The 17,318-nt window shown below is 39.1% G+C and overlaps 1 protein-coding gene across 1 annotated transcript; it reads left to right on the top strand.

Moving 5' to 3' along the window:
- Positions 1–585: 585 nt before the first annotated feature.
- Positions 586–17,169, top strand: SLC27A2 (solute carrier family 27 member 2; the record flags this gene model as incomplete). The annotated part of the gene is given in 12 exon segments (XM_082005429.1): positions 586–1,244; positions 4,174–4,383; positions 5,615–5,773; positions 6,348–6,472; positions 10,069–10,263; positions 10,604–10,694; positions 12,270–12,448; positions 12,452–12,468; positions 13,072–13,169; positions 15,744–15,789; positions 15,791–15,872; positions 16,993–17,169. Coding segments are annotated over 12 exon segments (1,857 nt in total). The 5' UTR covers positions 586–766.
- Positions 17,170–17,318: the final 149 nt, after the last annotated feature.

The raw sequence follows: 17,318 nt of genomic DNA on the forward strand, positions 1-17,318 counted from the left end.
TCTAGAATACTAATAAATGTGGGAGGTTTAAAGCAAAAAAAAATTAAGTCATACCCAAATTTTCAGTTGGCGCAGCTACAATTTACCTATTAGACTATTTATCACCTAGTAAGGAATAGCACCAGGGCTGGTACAAGAGCAGGGTAGGAACATGTTCCCCAGGGCAGCTCACCACTTGATCTGCCAAGAAACCACATCCTAAATTTCTCCCAGTGTGAACCTTGAGTAGGCTTGGCTGCCTTTGCCACTGGTGACTGCAGCTTCAAAAGGGGACACACAGATGTCCTGTATCCCATGCAGGACGCATTCAGCTTCCCAGAGAGGTACTGGTCCCGATCACAACGAAAGATGCCAACCTTCCGCCCTGAATCTGCGTGTCTCTTCTGCTGCGTCGCTGGGCCCAGCTCTGACACGGCACGCAGGCGGGGAGCCCGCATGCACCCGCAAGGCTGCCACTCCACCTTAGTACACACCACCTGCTGTACTTCCATTCCCTACAGCGGTGATCAGGCAGGCCTTCTAATTACGGCGGGGAGGGACTTCCATCAAATTAGACAGCTCTCCTGGGGGAAGGATCGACTGCGGGGGCCAGTCAGCACTGAGGTGGCCGCGGCCCTGGGGCTGTGAGGAGGCGGGCGCGAGGCGCGGCCGTTGGCTCTCCCCGTCCCGCCTTGGGCGCGAGGAGTGGCCGTTGGTGGCCGCCCCCCCCGGCGCGAGGCGCAGCGGTTGTGCCCCAGCGCGCGGCGCGGCGGGAAGGGGAGGCGGCATGCTGCCCGGGCTGTGCACCGCGCTGGCGGGGCTGCTGCTACTGCCGCTGCTGCTGCGCTGCGCCCGGCCCTACTTCTTCCAGGACCTACGCTTCGCCCTCACGATGGCGCGGGTAGCGCGGAGGGCGCGGAAAGCCGGTGCCCGCCGGCCCGCCAGCACCCTCCTGGACGTCTTCGCGCGACGGGTGCGGCGGACGCCGCACAAGCCGCTGCTGCTCTTCGGCGACAAGGTCTTCACCTACGAGCAGGTGGAGCGGCGGAGCAGCCAGGCGGCGCGGGCGCTGCACGACGCCGCGGGGCTGCGGGCGGGCGGCTGCTTGGCCCTCTTCATGGGCAACCGGCCCGCCTACGTCTGGGTCTGGCTGGGCTGCGCCAAGCTGGGCTGCGCCGTGGCTTGCCTTAACGCCAACATCAGGAGCGCGTCCCTGCTGCGCTGCTTCCAGAGCAGCACGGCCGCTGTGCTTCTGGCGGCCCCAGGTAAGGAAGGCCCGGCGCCGGCCGGTGGGCAGCGGAGCGGAGCCGCGTCGGGGTCCTCGGTCGCCCCCGCGGTGACGGGGCTCCTCGCCGGGCGTGCCGGTGCGCGGAGGAGGCAGCGCCGCCCTTTCCTGCCTTGGGCCTCTCCGGGGCTGGGGGGGAGCGGAGAGACACGTTCTTCTGATTGCGTCCCGTCCTCTGAAGGTGAATTTGGGAAGTTGCTTCAGACCAGGTGAAAGGACAAGGTTTCCTGTTTGCACCGTGTTTTCATTTTCAGCTCATGTACAAGACGTGGACATTGAGCTCTGATGGCTTGTTAGCCATTTGGTAAGGGTAACGAAGACTAGAAATAAAATAGCCCTCGACCACAAGCAACAGAATTACTGCACAGCTATGTTCACATAAATGTCCAAATTAGAAATAAACAAGGTAATGCAGAAGAATCGTCTTGCTGCAGCTGGACAGCAGCTTAGACACATGAAGGGAGTTGCAGTCCACATAAAAGCTTTTGTCAGGTTTCAGTTCAAAGAAAAAGGCATGAACCTGTGTAGACAAACTATACTCCTTTTCGATAGAAGAGACTTTGACATATTAGTATGATTTAAATGGAGCGCTGCATTCGGTTCCATATAGAGCAGAGACCTTACTTCATGCCCAGTCCTTTATGTATATCTGTATGTGTATGCATACAGTATGAATGACTGACCGTATGGAAAGTCAAAGATACTCTTTATCTGCCTAGAGTTAACAACTTCTACAGGAAAACATACTCCATTTCATCTTAGTTGAACTCATTCATTATTGTATGTAACTGAAATATTTTCTATGCCCCCAAACTGTAGGAGTTCAATGAAATTTTCTCCTTCTATGATAATTTTCTGCCTCACTGAGAAAAAATCTTGTGCAATCTCTTAACTTTCAAAATTAATCAGTATTTGAGTTATTAGCATATGTGGGAAAAGCTAATGTGTAGGATAGGAAATGTATTTTTTCTCCTTCTATAACATGCCTCAAAGTTTATAAGAAAAGCTTTCAGCTCTGAGGAAAAAAAAGTAAAAGAAAAAATTGAGCCTTGTTCATAAACATTTACTACATGCTTTGTTCCATTAGTGATTGCTGGACATCAGGAGAGAAAAGAAGTCTAGGTCTTTTCTGTTGGATCTTTATTCTCGCTATCCTTATTAAGTTTCATCCTTTACTATCTTGCTACTCCATGCAGAAGATAAATATGGCCTTATCAGAACTTGCCATCACATGAAATCCTCTCTGCGTGCTTGCACAGATAAGTTTCTGAAAAGAAACATGCTGAATTCATTAATATAGTTTATATGTCATTGAAGTTACTTACACATACGATAAAATAGGAATGTCAAAGTTTATTGGAGGGTTATTTATCTCTAGGGTGCCAACTCACTAGGTACTTGCAGAAAAGGCCTTATTTTATCTCTTTCATGCCTGGTAGTGTCTAAGGAGCAGAACTCACCTCCCATCCAACTTTACTGTGTGCAGTCCTGGAGAGCATAGGTGGAATGGAGGAAGACAGTCCAGGCTGTGCTAATATTTTAAGGTTTCCTTACCTGTTCACTAGAAGAAGCCTTTTTTAGATTTTCATGAGTAGCTTGGTGCCTGAAGGGCACCCACAGTAGTCCCAGGATGGTTTTTTTTGATCAAAGTTGCAGCAGAAGTACAGAATTGTTTGATGGGGAATTCCAGGGTCTGACAGACTTGAAAAGGTAATGCTTTTATTAAAGTTATTGCAATTGAGACAAACTTTTGATGTGGATCTTGGCTTTATCTAGTCAGTTATTGTGGAGATGCAATTTTCGGTAACAGATTTAGTTTTCAGTATTAAATTACCTCAGAGATTTGTGGATTTAATAATATTTAAATTTATTCTTTCCTTTGAAATAAAATAGAAGTAGTAAAAAAAAATCACATGTTATGGAAAGTTTTATATTATGATGTCTCAGTGAAATTGATGTTGAGGATTCACTTTAAATCTTGTGGATTATCCATTCAAGTAAAAGTGGCTCTGAGTTGGAAGGCTTTTAGTCTGGATTCCTAAAGAAACAAAGTATATATATAATTGCACCAGCTGTCTGGTCATCTTCATTCCATTCCATTATCCAGCTTCTTAAGGGAATAAAAGTCTTAGGGATGAGTTCTTTCCAACTTGGTTGAAACTGGCAGTGTGTAGAGAGGAGAGACCTGCATTACTGTTTCAGTAAGAGAAAGGCAGACAGGACTTGATCATGCAGGCAGGTAGCCTACTCATTGCACATAAATGAAATCATGCACATTGTTAGTTGGAGATACCAGAGGGAATATGAGAACAACTGGGATTAATCAAGACACGTGTAGGAGACAGGCATAGGGAGAGACAGAACGCAACTGTGTAGGAGTCTGGGCTTCAGTAGTACTACTTACTAAGACACTCTTACTCATGTAAGAGTAAAGTCATTCTGCTTTTCAGTGTTACTTCCACTTGTGTTGGGACTTGAGAAAGATGAGTTTCATCTTTATGCATAAAACATAGTGGTGATTTAAGCAGCACCTAACTTTGTGTGGGCGCTTGCCAGGTGAGGCATTTCCTCATGCTGGATAGCGAAGGTAGCAACGTGGAGCTGGTGATGCCAGGTGTACGTTCCCTCAGAGTCCCGCGGGGTCTGCAGGCAAGGAGAAGTGTGCTTGGATTGCTCCTCTGCACCTCTATTCCTGCTGCAGAAAATCGGATCAAATCAAATCACTCCCAGTTCTGTGGGGACACACTGTTCCTCTCAGTCCTTTTTGGTGGATTCTGAAGTGACCTGAACATAAGTTTGTCCAGCAGCAGCTAAACATGAAAGCTGCTGAGCCAAAGTTGATGCACCAATAGTATAGTTCACAGAATAATATAGAATTTTCTTAAAATACTTTTTCTCTCCTCTTTAAGAGCTGAAGGAATCTGTTGAAGAAATACTGCCATTCTTGAAGAAAGAAAAAGTTAAAGTTTACTATTTAAGCAAGACAACTGCTACAGAAGGAGTTGAGAGCTTTCTTGATAAAGTAGATGCTGCTTCAGATGAGTCTACTCCATTGTCTTGGAGATCAGATATAACCTTTAAAACTCCTGCCATGTACATTTATACTTCTGGTACTACAGGTAACATAAATTCACAAAAACTATATGGAAGGCCACACGTTCCTCTCTCTGTGTCAGAGAGAATCTATTACTACACATTAGTTCCTACGCTCATTCATTCCCCCTCAGGAAACTGAAAATATTTGTATCTAAACCCAAAAAGCTCACAGAATACAGGCTGACTTTAAGCACTATATCTGGGGGAGGGACTGAAGTAAAAGCCAATTAAAGGTACAAGTTTTATGCCAGTAAAGTCACCAGACATCTGCGCTCTCATTCCTAGAGACGCTGCTGGCCTAGGTATGTGCCTTGGCACCCACCTTATACTCAGTGTCTTTGGATCATGAGCTATAAATGCTGGCCATCAAATTTTTGGGTGTCAGAGTACCAAAAATAGTGAGGGCAGAAGAAAATACAGCTAGTCGTGGCTGCTGTGCAAAACTGCACCTGGTATAAGAGCTGCAACCTGCTCTACATAAAGGCATCTAATGTTAAGAGCACTTAACTGCAGCAGAAACTGGGTGACAGGGATGAAGACAACACCTGAAGGCACTCACACCTATAGCTTCATTATGAAGAGCAGGGTGTGCCTCCACACTAGCTCAGTCTTTTTGCCTCTGAGGGCAGGAACTCCCCTGGAAGGAAGTACAAATTTGAATCTTACTCGGGCTTCAGAAGGCAATTAACTTGGGTGTCTTTGTCCCTGTTAAGGGCTCTGACATCGCTGTTCTTACAGAATAGGCAAGCACTACCATAATTTTGACTTCTGGGATCTGTTTTCAGCAAGTAATGAGTTCAACTGTGTCTGATGGGAAACCAAGAAGAGATTTTTGTAGTATGAATTCCAGTTTCATCTAGGATGATTCAGGGCTGCAAGGGGATACCTAATTCCAGGAGAGATGCAAGATCTGAGATTAACATCTGTTTTAGCATTTCCATTCCCTTTGCTCAGCATGCTAGATTCTCCAAATCCCACTTCCTCATTCTCTAGGTACTTGTTATTCCTAGGTACCATAGTATTAGGAATTTGGGCACTTGATGGGGGATAATCACCTAGAAGTTACATGTGAGAAGACATAAGCTTCACTAAGGCTAAACACAGACACAAGCTGCATACCTCCCTGAACTCAGGAACTATCACTTCTATCAGTGAGTGGGAGAAAACCTTTTCGTAAACCCTTGTGAAACCGACTGGTCTTACTATGTTTATTGTTCAAGTGAAGTTACATGCTTTTTCCTTGACTTTAAACAGGTCTTCCCAAAGCTGCAGTGATTAACCATGAACGCATAATGCTAGCTTGTGGTTTGTTTGATGCCGGCAATGTTACCTCAGAAGATATTGTATATACTGTTCTACCACTCTATCATAGCTCTGCCCTCCTCGTTGGGGTCCATGGGTGTATCATGAAAGGTACTGTGCACTTGACTAGTATGAATGGATGTGTTACTGTGCAGAATTCATGCACAGTTATGACTACAGATACAGTAAGCCTTTCTGTAGCAACCAAACTTTGAGATTAAATACTTGGTTATACATGTCTTTGTTACCAGAAACTCTGTAAGTCAAGAGACATTCTCATTTCTCTGTTGTCCTCATATGACTTGCACAAATTTTTTGTCATCATCTGGACAAACAGGCTATATCCTATCTTACATGACAGCTCTTTGCACAGTTTTGGGATAAATTACTACAGAGTTTCATCTGCAATAATAGTCTTTAACTTCTGATTAATAGAAATAGAGGTTAAGCCAATTGTTCAGCATGGATTGTATTTCAGCACGTTTTAAGAAGACTGGTTCCAAAAGCTATATAACCCTAATTCTACAAGTTTTCTACAACATTGTGCTAAGAAATTGTAATCTATGATATGATAATTATATATCATATGTCTTATGATATAATAAGAATTGTTCCTTCTGTTATTTGTTTTACTTCCTTCTACTATATTTTCTACTAGTATTTCTACTATATACTTTTACTATAGGCGCAACTATTGTTTTGCGTACCAGATTTTCAGCAAGCCAGTTCTGGGATGATTGCAGAAAATATAACGTAACAGTGATACAGTATATTGGGGAAGTGCTTCGGTATTTATGCACTGTGCCACAGGTAACATTAACTGCCTGTCTTCTTTGGCTAATTAAATTACTGTAAATATTTGTTATATTATGCTTAAAAGCTAACCATAAGGGTAGGGGGAAAAAAAAGCCCAACAAAAACCTTCCCTAACAAGGGCTGTAATCTCATTGCATACTAACATGAACTTTTTTCCAGGGAAAAAAAAGGAGCTTTTGGCTTGAATTAATCATTCTTTTGAATAGTGGAACAATGGCAATCCATTAATTGACATTCTGCTAAAATGAATAGAGAAAACACTTACCTTAGATAAGCACACCAGCTGCAAACCAAAAATGAAGATTTCTCTAAGAACCAGTGGACCTGTGTGTTGGGCAATAGGAGTTTTGGGATTTTTGTAGCTAAGATGTCCTAACCCAAGATAGTCAGCTGATCCCCATGTGAAAGCGTTAATGTGATTATTTAAAGAGTGCCCTCTCTGAAGATGCACTATTATAGGGTATCTATTCATAGGCATTTCCCTGCTGAGATCCCTGCAATCATATTAGTGAACCCTTAATTTCAAAACTGTTTGCATAAAATGACTTTCACAGAGGTAGGCCAGTCAGCTGCAGTTAGAATTTAGTAAGAACAAAGATGGTATCAATCAGTCTTCCTAGCACCATTTGATAACCATAAGCCAGAACAGAGAATCAGGTCCACAATTTCTTTGTAATTTATGTACATGTGCAAAATATAAAATACACAGGGGTTTCATTCTGATGTCAGTTACAGAGATATGAAATAACTTCACTGGAAATCAGTAGGATTCCTCAGGAATTAGGTATCTAAGCAAGATTCTGCTATGGTTTGTATTATTTCTTCATGAGTTGTTATCCCAAAATGAGCAGTTAATAGAATAAAAGTTTTATAATAATCAGAAGACTTGGCCTCTGGACTGGGCCACTAGTTTTAAATAAAAAGTGTGGGTGGAGGAGATTTAAACTGAGTTAAAGAAACTGGGCACTTGAAACATATAGTTAAGGGTGGTGATAAGTTATACATCACTCCTGCAGTTCATGGAAAATCCCAGTTAGCAAAGTACTCATAATTGGCCAATACTCAACTGGTATAAATAAAATGGGGGAAAAAGTGAAAAACTAGATTATCTCCTTTCATACAGAATGGCTTTTTAGGAAAATAAAATTAAAGACTGAGCTAATAATTTTGATACAGTTGTGTTTCTTGATAGCATGCATGCACGCACAAATTTAACTGAGACACAGGGCATACTTTGTAAATTCTTGAATTCAACCAGTATCTCAAAGATGTGTACAGTTGCCAGACAAGTATAAATTAGTTCCCAAATGGGGTGAGTTTGGTAATGTTAGCTACACAGAGACATTTAGCTTAGCCATTAAAGTGACCTGTTAATCAAAAATAACATGAATGGCTGAACCTGAAGCCCACTGAATGATACAATTGAGTAGTATTTGAGGCTGTCTTACAGATTACTCATTATTGGTGGCTGCTTATCTGCAAAGGTCATATTTTAAGTATGTAGAATTCAACACCAGTGGAGAAAACACCTTTACATAAGCAAGGTTTATAAGCTTAATATTTGATCTCATGTACCCATATGCATGCTACTGTGAGTGCACAAGACTCCCAGAAAGATGGGAGTAACATTTTAAGAATGCAAGAACTTGACAGAATGGATATTATTACTTAAACTGTTTGGTGCCAAGAGGGCTTGGCTTCTTATTGCAGATGTAATGGAGAGACAGTCTTTTCCATGAGGAAGTCACAGTATAGCAAGATCCACATTGTTGTAGGGTGTCATCTGTCTTAACTGAGGCCATTTCATTACCTTATTATGTTAGTAACTTTATGCTATCATTTCTTTCCTTTACATACCCACAGAAGAAGAAAACCTCAGTGTCCCTAAATATGACAAAAACATCAATATATTTTTCCTGATGATATTTCCAGCTAACCTACATAGTCATTTCAGAAATATAGAAATCACCTTAAGAGTGAATCATTAAGTCCTTCCTTCCTCTTGCATTAACTGTGACTAATTAATGTCTAAATAACAAATTTTCTTTATCTGCCTAAGCAAATGGGGAAGAAAGATAGAAAATACAGACTTAAGAACAACAAAAGATGAGGGACAACGTGGATCCAACTAGCATCCTGTCCCCAGTGAATCATTTCAAAACAGATATACGCTCAGATGTATAAATGCCCAATCAACTGGAGTCTCTCATGAGAGACTGAGGTATTGCGTACAGTGTTGTAGGGCATCATCTGCAACAAACGGAAGATTTTATAAAAGGTGAACAGCAAGTCATTTAGACACTATGCAGAATTTCAGCAGATTTTCATTGTTCTATTTTAAGCTTGGTTCTGTGCCAACATGTTAATGGCAGATCTCTCAATATCACAGAGAGGACTATATATTAATGTATTTCTTCTTTAAATTAAATTTAAACATCCATTTCTAGACTATTCTGCAGAAAAGCAATAATAATCCAGAAGTGATATGACTGAAGACCAAAATAAAGTTTTACAGTATTTAAAAATTGTAGCCATCTTATTATGGCATTTTTTTGTCTTTTCTGGAAATATGACACTATAAGACCAATTGATGTTTGTCTTAATGGCCAGACTTCTCTCTTGAATTGCTCCTTGAAAGAGCGTTTTGCAATTCCAGTGTTCTGTTCTCATCTTCTACCATCTACTGCTTTGCTCTCTGCACTGTATTTTCTGAAAGACATAGAGCCAACATACTTATTCTGCACAAATTCACATTGCAGTCTGTTGCTGATAGAATAGTCTTACTCTTTCAACAAAGTACTCTTGAGTTAAGAAGCCAATATTTATTTAAAAAGACTTCTCATACCTTAAAATATTAAATTATGTAATAAAAGAAATGGAGCAAAAGGCAGGAAGTGGGACAAAAGAGCCTTTCCCTATTTTACTAAAATTCTCTCAGGCTGTTGTTATTCACTAGCACGTTAGATATGTTTATGAATTACAAATATCTGACCCAGTTCAGTACTTTCTGTTGTTGAGGATAAATACAAACACCTAAGAGAAGACATAAATGGACTGCCATCCTCACTATGTGTTTATCACTTTACTGTGTAAACAGAAAGATCTAATAGCACTGTTAAAAGTGATGTGAAATGTGGTAATAGAATTTTTAGCAGGATCAATCCTGCACTTAAAATGGCAGAAGGTATTTCCTTTCCACCCAAACACCATTTTAAATCCTGCAAACTTTTTGCTGAATTCAGGGTAAATTACACTTTTCTGCTGATAGTCACCGCAAGGCTTACAAACAAAATAGTTAATATAGTGCCCGAGTTTCATTCTGGCTTTCTGCGTAGAATTATTTGTTCCTGCCTTCATCCAAATCAAGTTAACTACTAACTACAGGTAGATATATAGCCTAACTTGCTCAGTAATTTCTTTTCCTTTTCAACATCAAAATCATGAGCTTAACTGTAATGATGTTTGCACACATTTTGCTTCAGAATATGCTCGATACTTTTAGACTAAAGTTTCCTTCAGAGTTTTCCAGAAGTAGAAATTCTGCTTTCATTCAACAGAAATGTGAATTCATGACTGTTTCTTGTTTCTAGAGAAACAATGATCAGGATCACAAAGTCAGACTTGCCATAGGAAATGGAATAAGGGCTGATGTTTGGAGGGAGTTTATCCGAAGATTTGGAAATATTAATATTTTGGAGTTCTATGCATCAACTGAAGGAAACATTTCTTTTGTTAATTACACTGGAAAAATTGGTGCAGTGGGAAGAGTAAACTGCCTGCAGAAGGTAACAATAACAACAAAACCTGGCATTTTGTCCCTCTTGGTGAAGTCTGATGTATTGCCAAGGGCATACACCAGGCCACTTGTATGACAAGTTGGGAAGAACCCAAGGCTCAGTTATGAATTTGTTTAGGGAGAAGATTCTACCTAAATACAGTCTATAGCTGCCTGTGGTAAATACCAGAGATACCTCTTGCTATTTCAGGCAAAAAAACATTTAAACTCAGCACATCCAGTGAAAATGTGATGAATTTGGCTCCTGTTAAATAGAAAGCTGACTATGAAGCATAATTCTGAAAATATTTTTCAAAGATTGATTATTCATGTGTGTATATGTTTTGCAAATTTTCTTACACTATGAACTCCTTAAATATGACGTGGAGAAAGATGAACCAGTCCGAGATGAAAATGGATACTGCATAAGAGTTCCCAAAGGTAAAAACTCCTTTAAAAAATTTCAGGAAGGTGTTTACTTTTTAAAATAACATCTCTTTGCATCACTTCTGTCTGGAAAGATGCTAAGAATTGCCATCAAGTAAGCCAGATTTTTAAATAAAAGTTAGAAAGTATGTAAGAAATCAGTATTATTGTAATACAGCTTAACAGAAAGGTAAGTACAGTGCAGAATGCAGCATCTATACACTTAGACTTTAATAACTTGTTTAGTTTTAAAAGTGACATGCTAACATTTTTGAGTACAGATCTTGACTTTCAGCAGGAGCTATTTAATTCTTCTCAGACTTTGTACTTAACATGCGGCTGAAGAAACATCTGCAAAATAGAAATCACTTCTCTTTTCCAGCAGTGGCTGAAATTTTTTGCCATTGGCAATATAGAAAGCACACATGAAAATACTCTTTTTATAATATTTCTTAATATCAGTTTTCATAAGAGGGCTTTATATATTGGTACAGGCAAACCTGTGTTTAAACTAGATACTTGTGATACTTTTTGATTTTGTTCTATTGTTACATGTGTAGTCAGTACTGTGAGTGAGGACAGAAATTCTCACCTTCTCTGTGCACAGGGGTCAGGTGGACAGGTTACCAATTGTGTTAAATTCTCATTGCCAGGGAATATACCAGTTATGTTAAGAGTGCCTGTATGCCTATGTAGTACAAGCATACTCTCCTAAGCCAACTCTCCCTACACAGTCTCTTGAGTTGGCATGAGGAGGGATGTGCACACAAATACTCCATATTTATATAAATGCACCCAGTGTTTAAGTTGCTGAACTGCAGAGAATGTGGAAAATATCTGCAATGTAAGAGAGAAACCCATGAAAAAATGTAAAATCCCAGGCTCAATGGGAACGGACTGTAATTTGTTTTGTATAGAGATAAAATTCACTCCAGCAGGTACATGTTCTACATAACATGGGTTGGGTTTCAATTTACATAAACATATATAGGTGTTCCTGTTCCCTTCATAAGTTACTCCAGCTCTAGCACATGAAAGACTAAAGAACATACTAAGCAGCCTTTTGGTCTTTTTTGCATTCAAAGTAAGCAAGCTGAATCTCAATACTTGGTTCCTAAATCCAACTGAATCTTTTGGTTGAGAGGTAGGGCTGCCCCACGCCAACTGAGTTACATGGAAGTAGCCTGTACCAATGGTCACCTTCTAAAGACATGCCTGATGCCATGTGTGCTTCCTTTGTAGACACAGCTCCTGTTGAGTCAGGTGTTTTAAACTGAGGTTTATGAAGCTCTTTAGAGAGTGAGCAACTATTTTCCACTTACCAGACAACACCTCAGAGATTCTGTTCTGCTGCATTAATACAAGCAGGTGATAAGTTGTATTATCTACTAGCATTTCTGAGGGCTAGTGAATTGGGAGGACAAGGTGAAACTCAATCTGTACATCCACAACTGATTTTAAACGATTATGATTATGGCAAAATTCTCAAATAACTCTGTAACATCTGCAAACTTCACTGATGCAATGAAAATTAGTTACTTTGGCAATTTACAACAGTACTTTTTAAACAAATGTTTTTCCTCTTCATAGGTAAACCTGGACTACTGATCTGCAAAATCACCCAATATGCACCATTTACTGGCTATGCAGGAGCAAAACAACAAACAGAGAAGAAGCAATTAAGAGATGTCTTCGAAAAAGGGGATTTGTATTTTAATAGTGGTGACCTTTTAGTGATCGACAATGATAACTTCATTTATTTCCATGATTGAACTGGAGACACATTCCGGTTAGTTTATTGATGCTTGTCACAAGAGAAAATTCTGACTCATTCTCAGGTTTTAATTCATATCCAGTCTTTCCTACTGACTGATGAAGAGGAATTTCTCTGACTTCAGTCAGAAAGAGAGAGGACTCCACGTCATCTCCACTGTTGTATTTTTTGAGTTGTGTTCATAGTTACATACAGAGCCTACAAGAGGTTCAGCTTACGGTGATGAGTGAATGCTATTTTGAACAGTCAGAAACCAGTCACATTCATAGAAGAAAAACATTGTGGTTTCAATATTCACTATACTTTTAAAACTCAGAAAGCCTCGGATGGAATCTAAGGTAAGTAATATTTTGGGGGTTTGTTTGTTTAGAGCCATTTTAAGCATGATTAAACTAAGTGTGTTAAATTCTTCTGAGATTTGAATAATCTGGAATGCATTGTTGAATTTTGCAGCATGTTTTTCTTTACTTTTGATAACAAGTTCCGTGTTCTAGTGCAAAAGTGCTTTCTGATCTCAAGCTCAGTGCTTAGCTCATTGTAAAGTCAGACATTAAAACACTGGAGATCGCTATATGTAATACACGTAGAAATCGTTACTATTGACTGCTTATTTTCCAGGTGGAAGGGGGAAAACGTTTCTACAACGGAAGTTGCAGATGTTTTAGGACTGATTGACTGCGTTCAAGACGTTATTGTATATGGAGTATCTGTTCCAGGTATGAGTGGAATACTTGGAAGTATTTCAACAAAAGAATTTTTTAATACAGTAATAAAATACACAGAACTGCAGAGTATAGGTAGCCCTACTGCAGCTTATCTTTCGTCAGCTACATTTGATACATCCATCATTTAAATGTATGCAATATTAACTAGCTAAAAAAAAAATAGCCAAAGCTTATATTGATGTAGTATAAAAAGAATTCTAACAGGAGAATGTAAGAACATTTGAGATTAAGTATCCTCGATATAAACATTGGTGCATCTTTTACAGGAATATAGCTCTGCAATTACTGTACTGTAGGAAAAACAAAATAGACTTGAATTTGTAGAAGAACAAGAACGTTACTTCAGAAATTGATTCCTCCGTTTTTCACCTTTCTTTAACAATCTGAAGGAATGCAAGTAGTTCTGACATGTTTACTGCCTTTTTTCTACTCCTCAAAAATTTGTGAAATCTTTGAACTTTTATAAACTCTTTAAGTGCATACAGCAGATTTGTTTTTCTTTTTTTTTTTTTTTTTTTTCCCCCATTTGAGAGGCAGTGCTGCTAAAGGCAGATTCCCAGAGATACTGGAAGAAAAAAGAGGAAACATATAGCTTTACTATACTTTCTTGTCTCTTGTATTTTGGAGGTACCTTCCTGTCCATGCTTCTCACCTAGGATCCATAGGACTCCCATCTAGCTGCTCACTGCATTTAGGTTGTGATGGACAGTTAAAATGGAACCCATTCTTACAGTGTAATGTAGGGATCCAAAATCGAACAAATGAGGTTAGATTTGATCAAAATCCCAAGTATTGCATTGCGCAAGTGGTTTGGAGTGGGTGGCATAATACGTTGCATGCCCTTAAAGCAGTTTTAAAGAGGAGAAGGCATTTTGGAGCCCCTATTAAATAAGTTAACAGATATTAACAGGTATAACAGATTAATTATGAATTCATTAACAATATTAATTAACTTAACAGGTATCACACTTTTCCAGAAAGGTTTCCAGACGATGGTATATTATAACATGGGTCACCATCAATGACAATTTAGTATTTTGGAATTAAAAGGCATGTTAGAGATTACATTCTTCCTGCACCCACCATTTCCTTCCACCACTTATTCAAAATATGAGAAATTCTGTTAAAGTTATGATCCACTCACTATTTCCTCTACTAAAAGTGGAAGACACGACAATAGAAATGGCCAGTGTTTCTGAGGCTAGAATAACAAAGCTGTTTATAAACAAAGATGATCTATTAGAATAGTGAATTTAATTCAAATGAATAAACTTTTTATTAATCATGTATATCTCTGCTACACCTGTTGATCTAAAATTAAAGCCTCTCTCTTTAAATCATTTATTTTTTCAGCTGCTTTGTGGTAGGGATAAACACAAAGCTGCCCTAGGAGACATTTCAAAAGAAAGCTAACAACATAAATGGTCTAAGTTCTTCATGTATTTCTCAGATTACGCTCTAGGAGATGAGGAAGTTATGCTCGTATTCCCAGTGCTCTTGTAAAACCACATAGAAAAGCTGTTAATAACTAATTATGGAACAACTTTATGAAAAAAAAATATTGTTCGAACTGGTTCTCACCTTACATTTGTGTAAGAAGTGGGTGAATTGTGCGTTGTTGGATTTTTTTTTTCCTGTTTCACACAGCACAGAAATATTTGTACTTTAGTAATGTAGCTGGGGTGATAGTATAGATCACCTGAGAACTCAGTAATTCAACATTATAGGTTTGAATAAACAAATTGGAATGCCAAGTGTCATCAGTACATGGCATGAAAGGCAAACAGAAACACGACTCAAAAGAAACTGAAGAACATTTCATCTTAAATTAGCATATGTTTGTGCTCTACTTTTCTTTAAACGTTAGAGAATGCTACTGTTTTCACTTCCTCCTGTACGCAATTCTGTGAAAGCTTTCATATGGTTCTACTGTAAAACTTTGTATAAGAATATTACCAGTTTCTTCTTGCATTACCTATAATCCCAGAAAACAGAAGGAACACCAAGAGGTTTGTGTTTAAATGGTGTCCCATCCCTCAGCCACCAAAAGGGAGGAAGAAGCCCTCTTGGTACATAGTTAAAGTACTTGGATTTTTGCAGTGCTTAGTTAATCGTTCATGTGGCAATAAACAATGCTAAACTGGGTCTTACTCCTTTCTGTTCTCCTTCTGCATGGATCTTGTCAGCACAAGTACAAGCATATTTACCATGATTTATTGTAAAGTAAATTAACCCACACAGTTAAATCCTGCTGCAGGCTGACTTCTGCCTCAGAGTACTGAGACCTGATTTTCCAAAGTCTTTCTGAAGACTTTTGAAAGAAGGATGATTTTCAAAATGTCTACCATCTATAATTCTGATGCTAGGCTTTCAAAAGAATTTGGCATCTAGCATGCTCTTCAGCTCTTTAGAAAATCTAATTACATAGATGTCTAAAGGAAAATATGTTAGTATGTTATTAAAGTGGTTTAGAAGGAAGGGTTCACTTATCGGAGAAAAAAAAAGTTAGTCTGAAATTCAAGTTTATGTATGAACTACAGGTATTTGCTGTCGTTATTCCTTCAGGTTATGAAGGCAGAACAGGAATGGCATGTATTCGGCTAAAGGAAAACTGAATTTAATGGAGAAAGTACTTACAGACATATTAACACTCACCTTCCAAACTACGCAAGACCTCGTTTTATAAGGATTAAGGTAAACCAGTGTTCCTGAGTAGCTTTGGTGTGTCCATCTGCATTGTGTTTTCTCTCTTTTCTACAAGGACTGTGGACTTCCTAGTTATACTAGCAATTCTCAAAAAGGCTTCTTTTGTCTTTCACTTGCTCTTGTCATTTACCAATATGAAAGTAGAACTGCACCCAGATGTTTCAGTTAAGCCTGAAAAAAAACAACTTGCATGAGCAGCTACAGGATACCTGGTACATTTTAACATATAAAATCAGGAAGATCTCTTAGTGGAAAATACATTTCCTGTTGGATTCCTTCAGCACAGTAACACAGCTGTGCTCTCAGTTTAGTGTAGCTCCCTCTACAGACTGTTCTGTGCAAAATAAAGATCCCCCCGCAAACAAAAGCTTGCAAGAGAGCTGTCTTTTGCAAGAGAGGCCTTAGATTTTTATCCTACCAGTGAATAAATAGCCAAATTCTAAACTGAAGTTTAACTTGAATTAGGAAAATGTTGTAAGACTGCTACTCTCACTGTACTTCACAAGTTATTTACTTAAAATAAACATTGCTTATTTGAGAACAGTTGCGTATTCACTGAGGTGATTCAACAGGACTATCACAGAGATACTAGCATGCCTAATTATTTCACCAATCTTTAAATTTGAGTTGTACAAACAAAACAGTTGACCAGTCAAGGTAGTGGTTTGTCTTGGCATCCCATGTAAAGTACAGTGAGTCTTGCCCAGTCTCCAACTGCCATTTTTCTTTGCTTTTTTTCTGAGAAAACTTCTGCTGGTTTTTTATCTGAGAACATAATTAAATTATTTTCTGGATAAAACCCTTGAGTGTCTCTGCCTAAAAGATGAAAACTAGTGTTTTCCTGCCTCATTTCAACAGAATAGTAAGGTAAGCCTTTCAGTGATGGCCCCAGCACTTCGTACATTGAGTATTTACTGTCCCACATATTCCACAGTCGTGTTATTATCTGATGAATGCAGATAGTTTAGACCTCTATTAGTAAGGCTTACAACTTCTGCACTGTATGGATTTTCTTGAAATGTGATTCCCTTTAAATTTAGGAAATCTAATTTAATTCCCACAATTATATGATGACATTAATAAGTAGAGACGTAATTTTGTTTTGTAGAGTGCCATTGAACTTACAGCAACTTTTAAGTACTGTAAAGTACAACTAGTGGAGGAGGGTTTCAATCCAGCAGTCGTCAAAGATCACCTGTATTTCCTGGATGACAAAGAAAACCTGTATGTACAAATGACCCAGGACATTTATAACTCAGTAAAAAAACATGACTTCAAATTGTGAGCATGTCAAATAATCTGTTTTATAATATTAAGTTTTTAAAGCATCTGTTATTCTAACCTCACCAGGAAATCGTACTTATTAACATTAGCAAATATCAGTATCTGAAATAAAGCGTGAATGTGAGATTGTTTTAATAAAGCAGATCTTCT

This window comes from Phaethon aethereus, assembly GCF_964289735.1.
Source record: "Phaethon aethereus genome assembly, chromosome: 12".
Lineage (NCBI taxonomy): Eukaryota > Metazoa > Chordata > Aves > Phaethontiformes > Phaethontidae > Phaethon > Phaethon aethereus.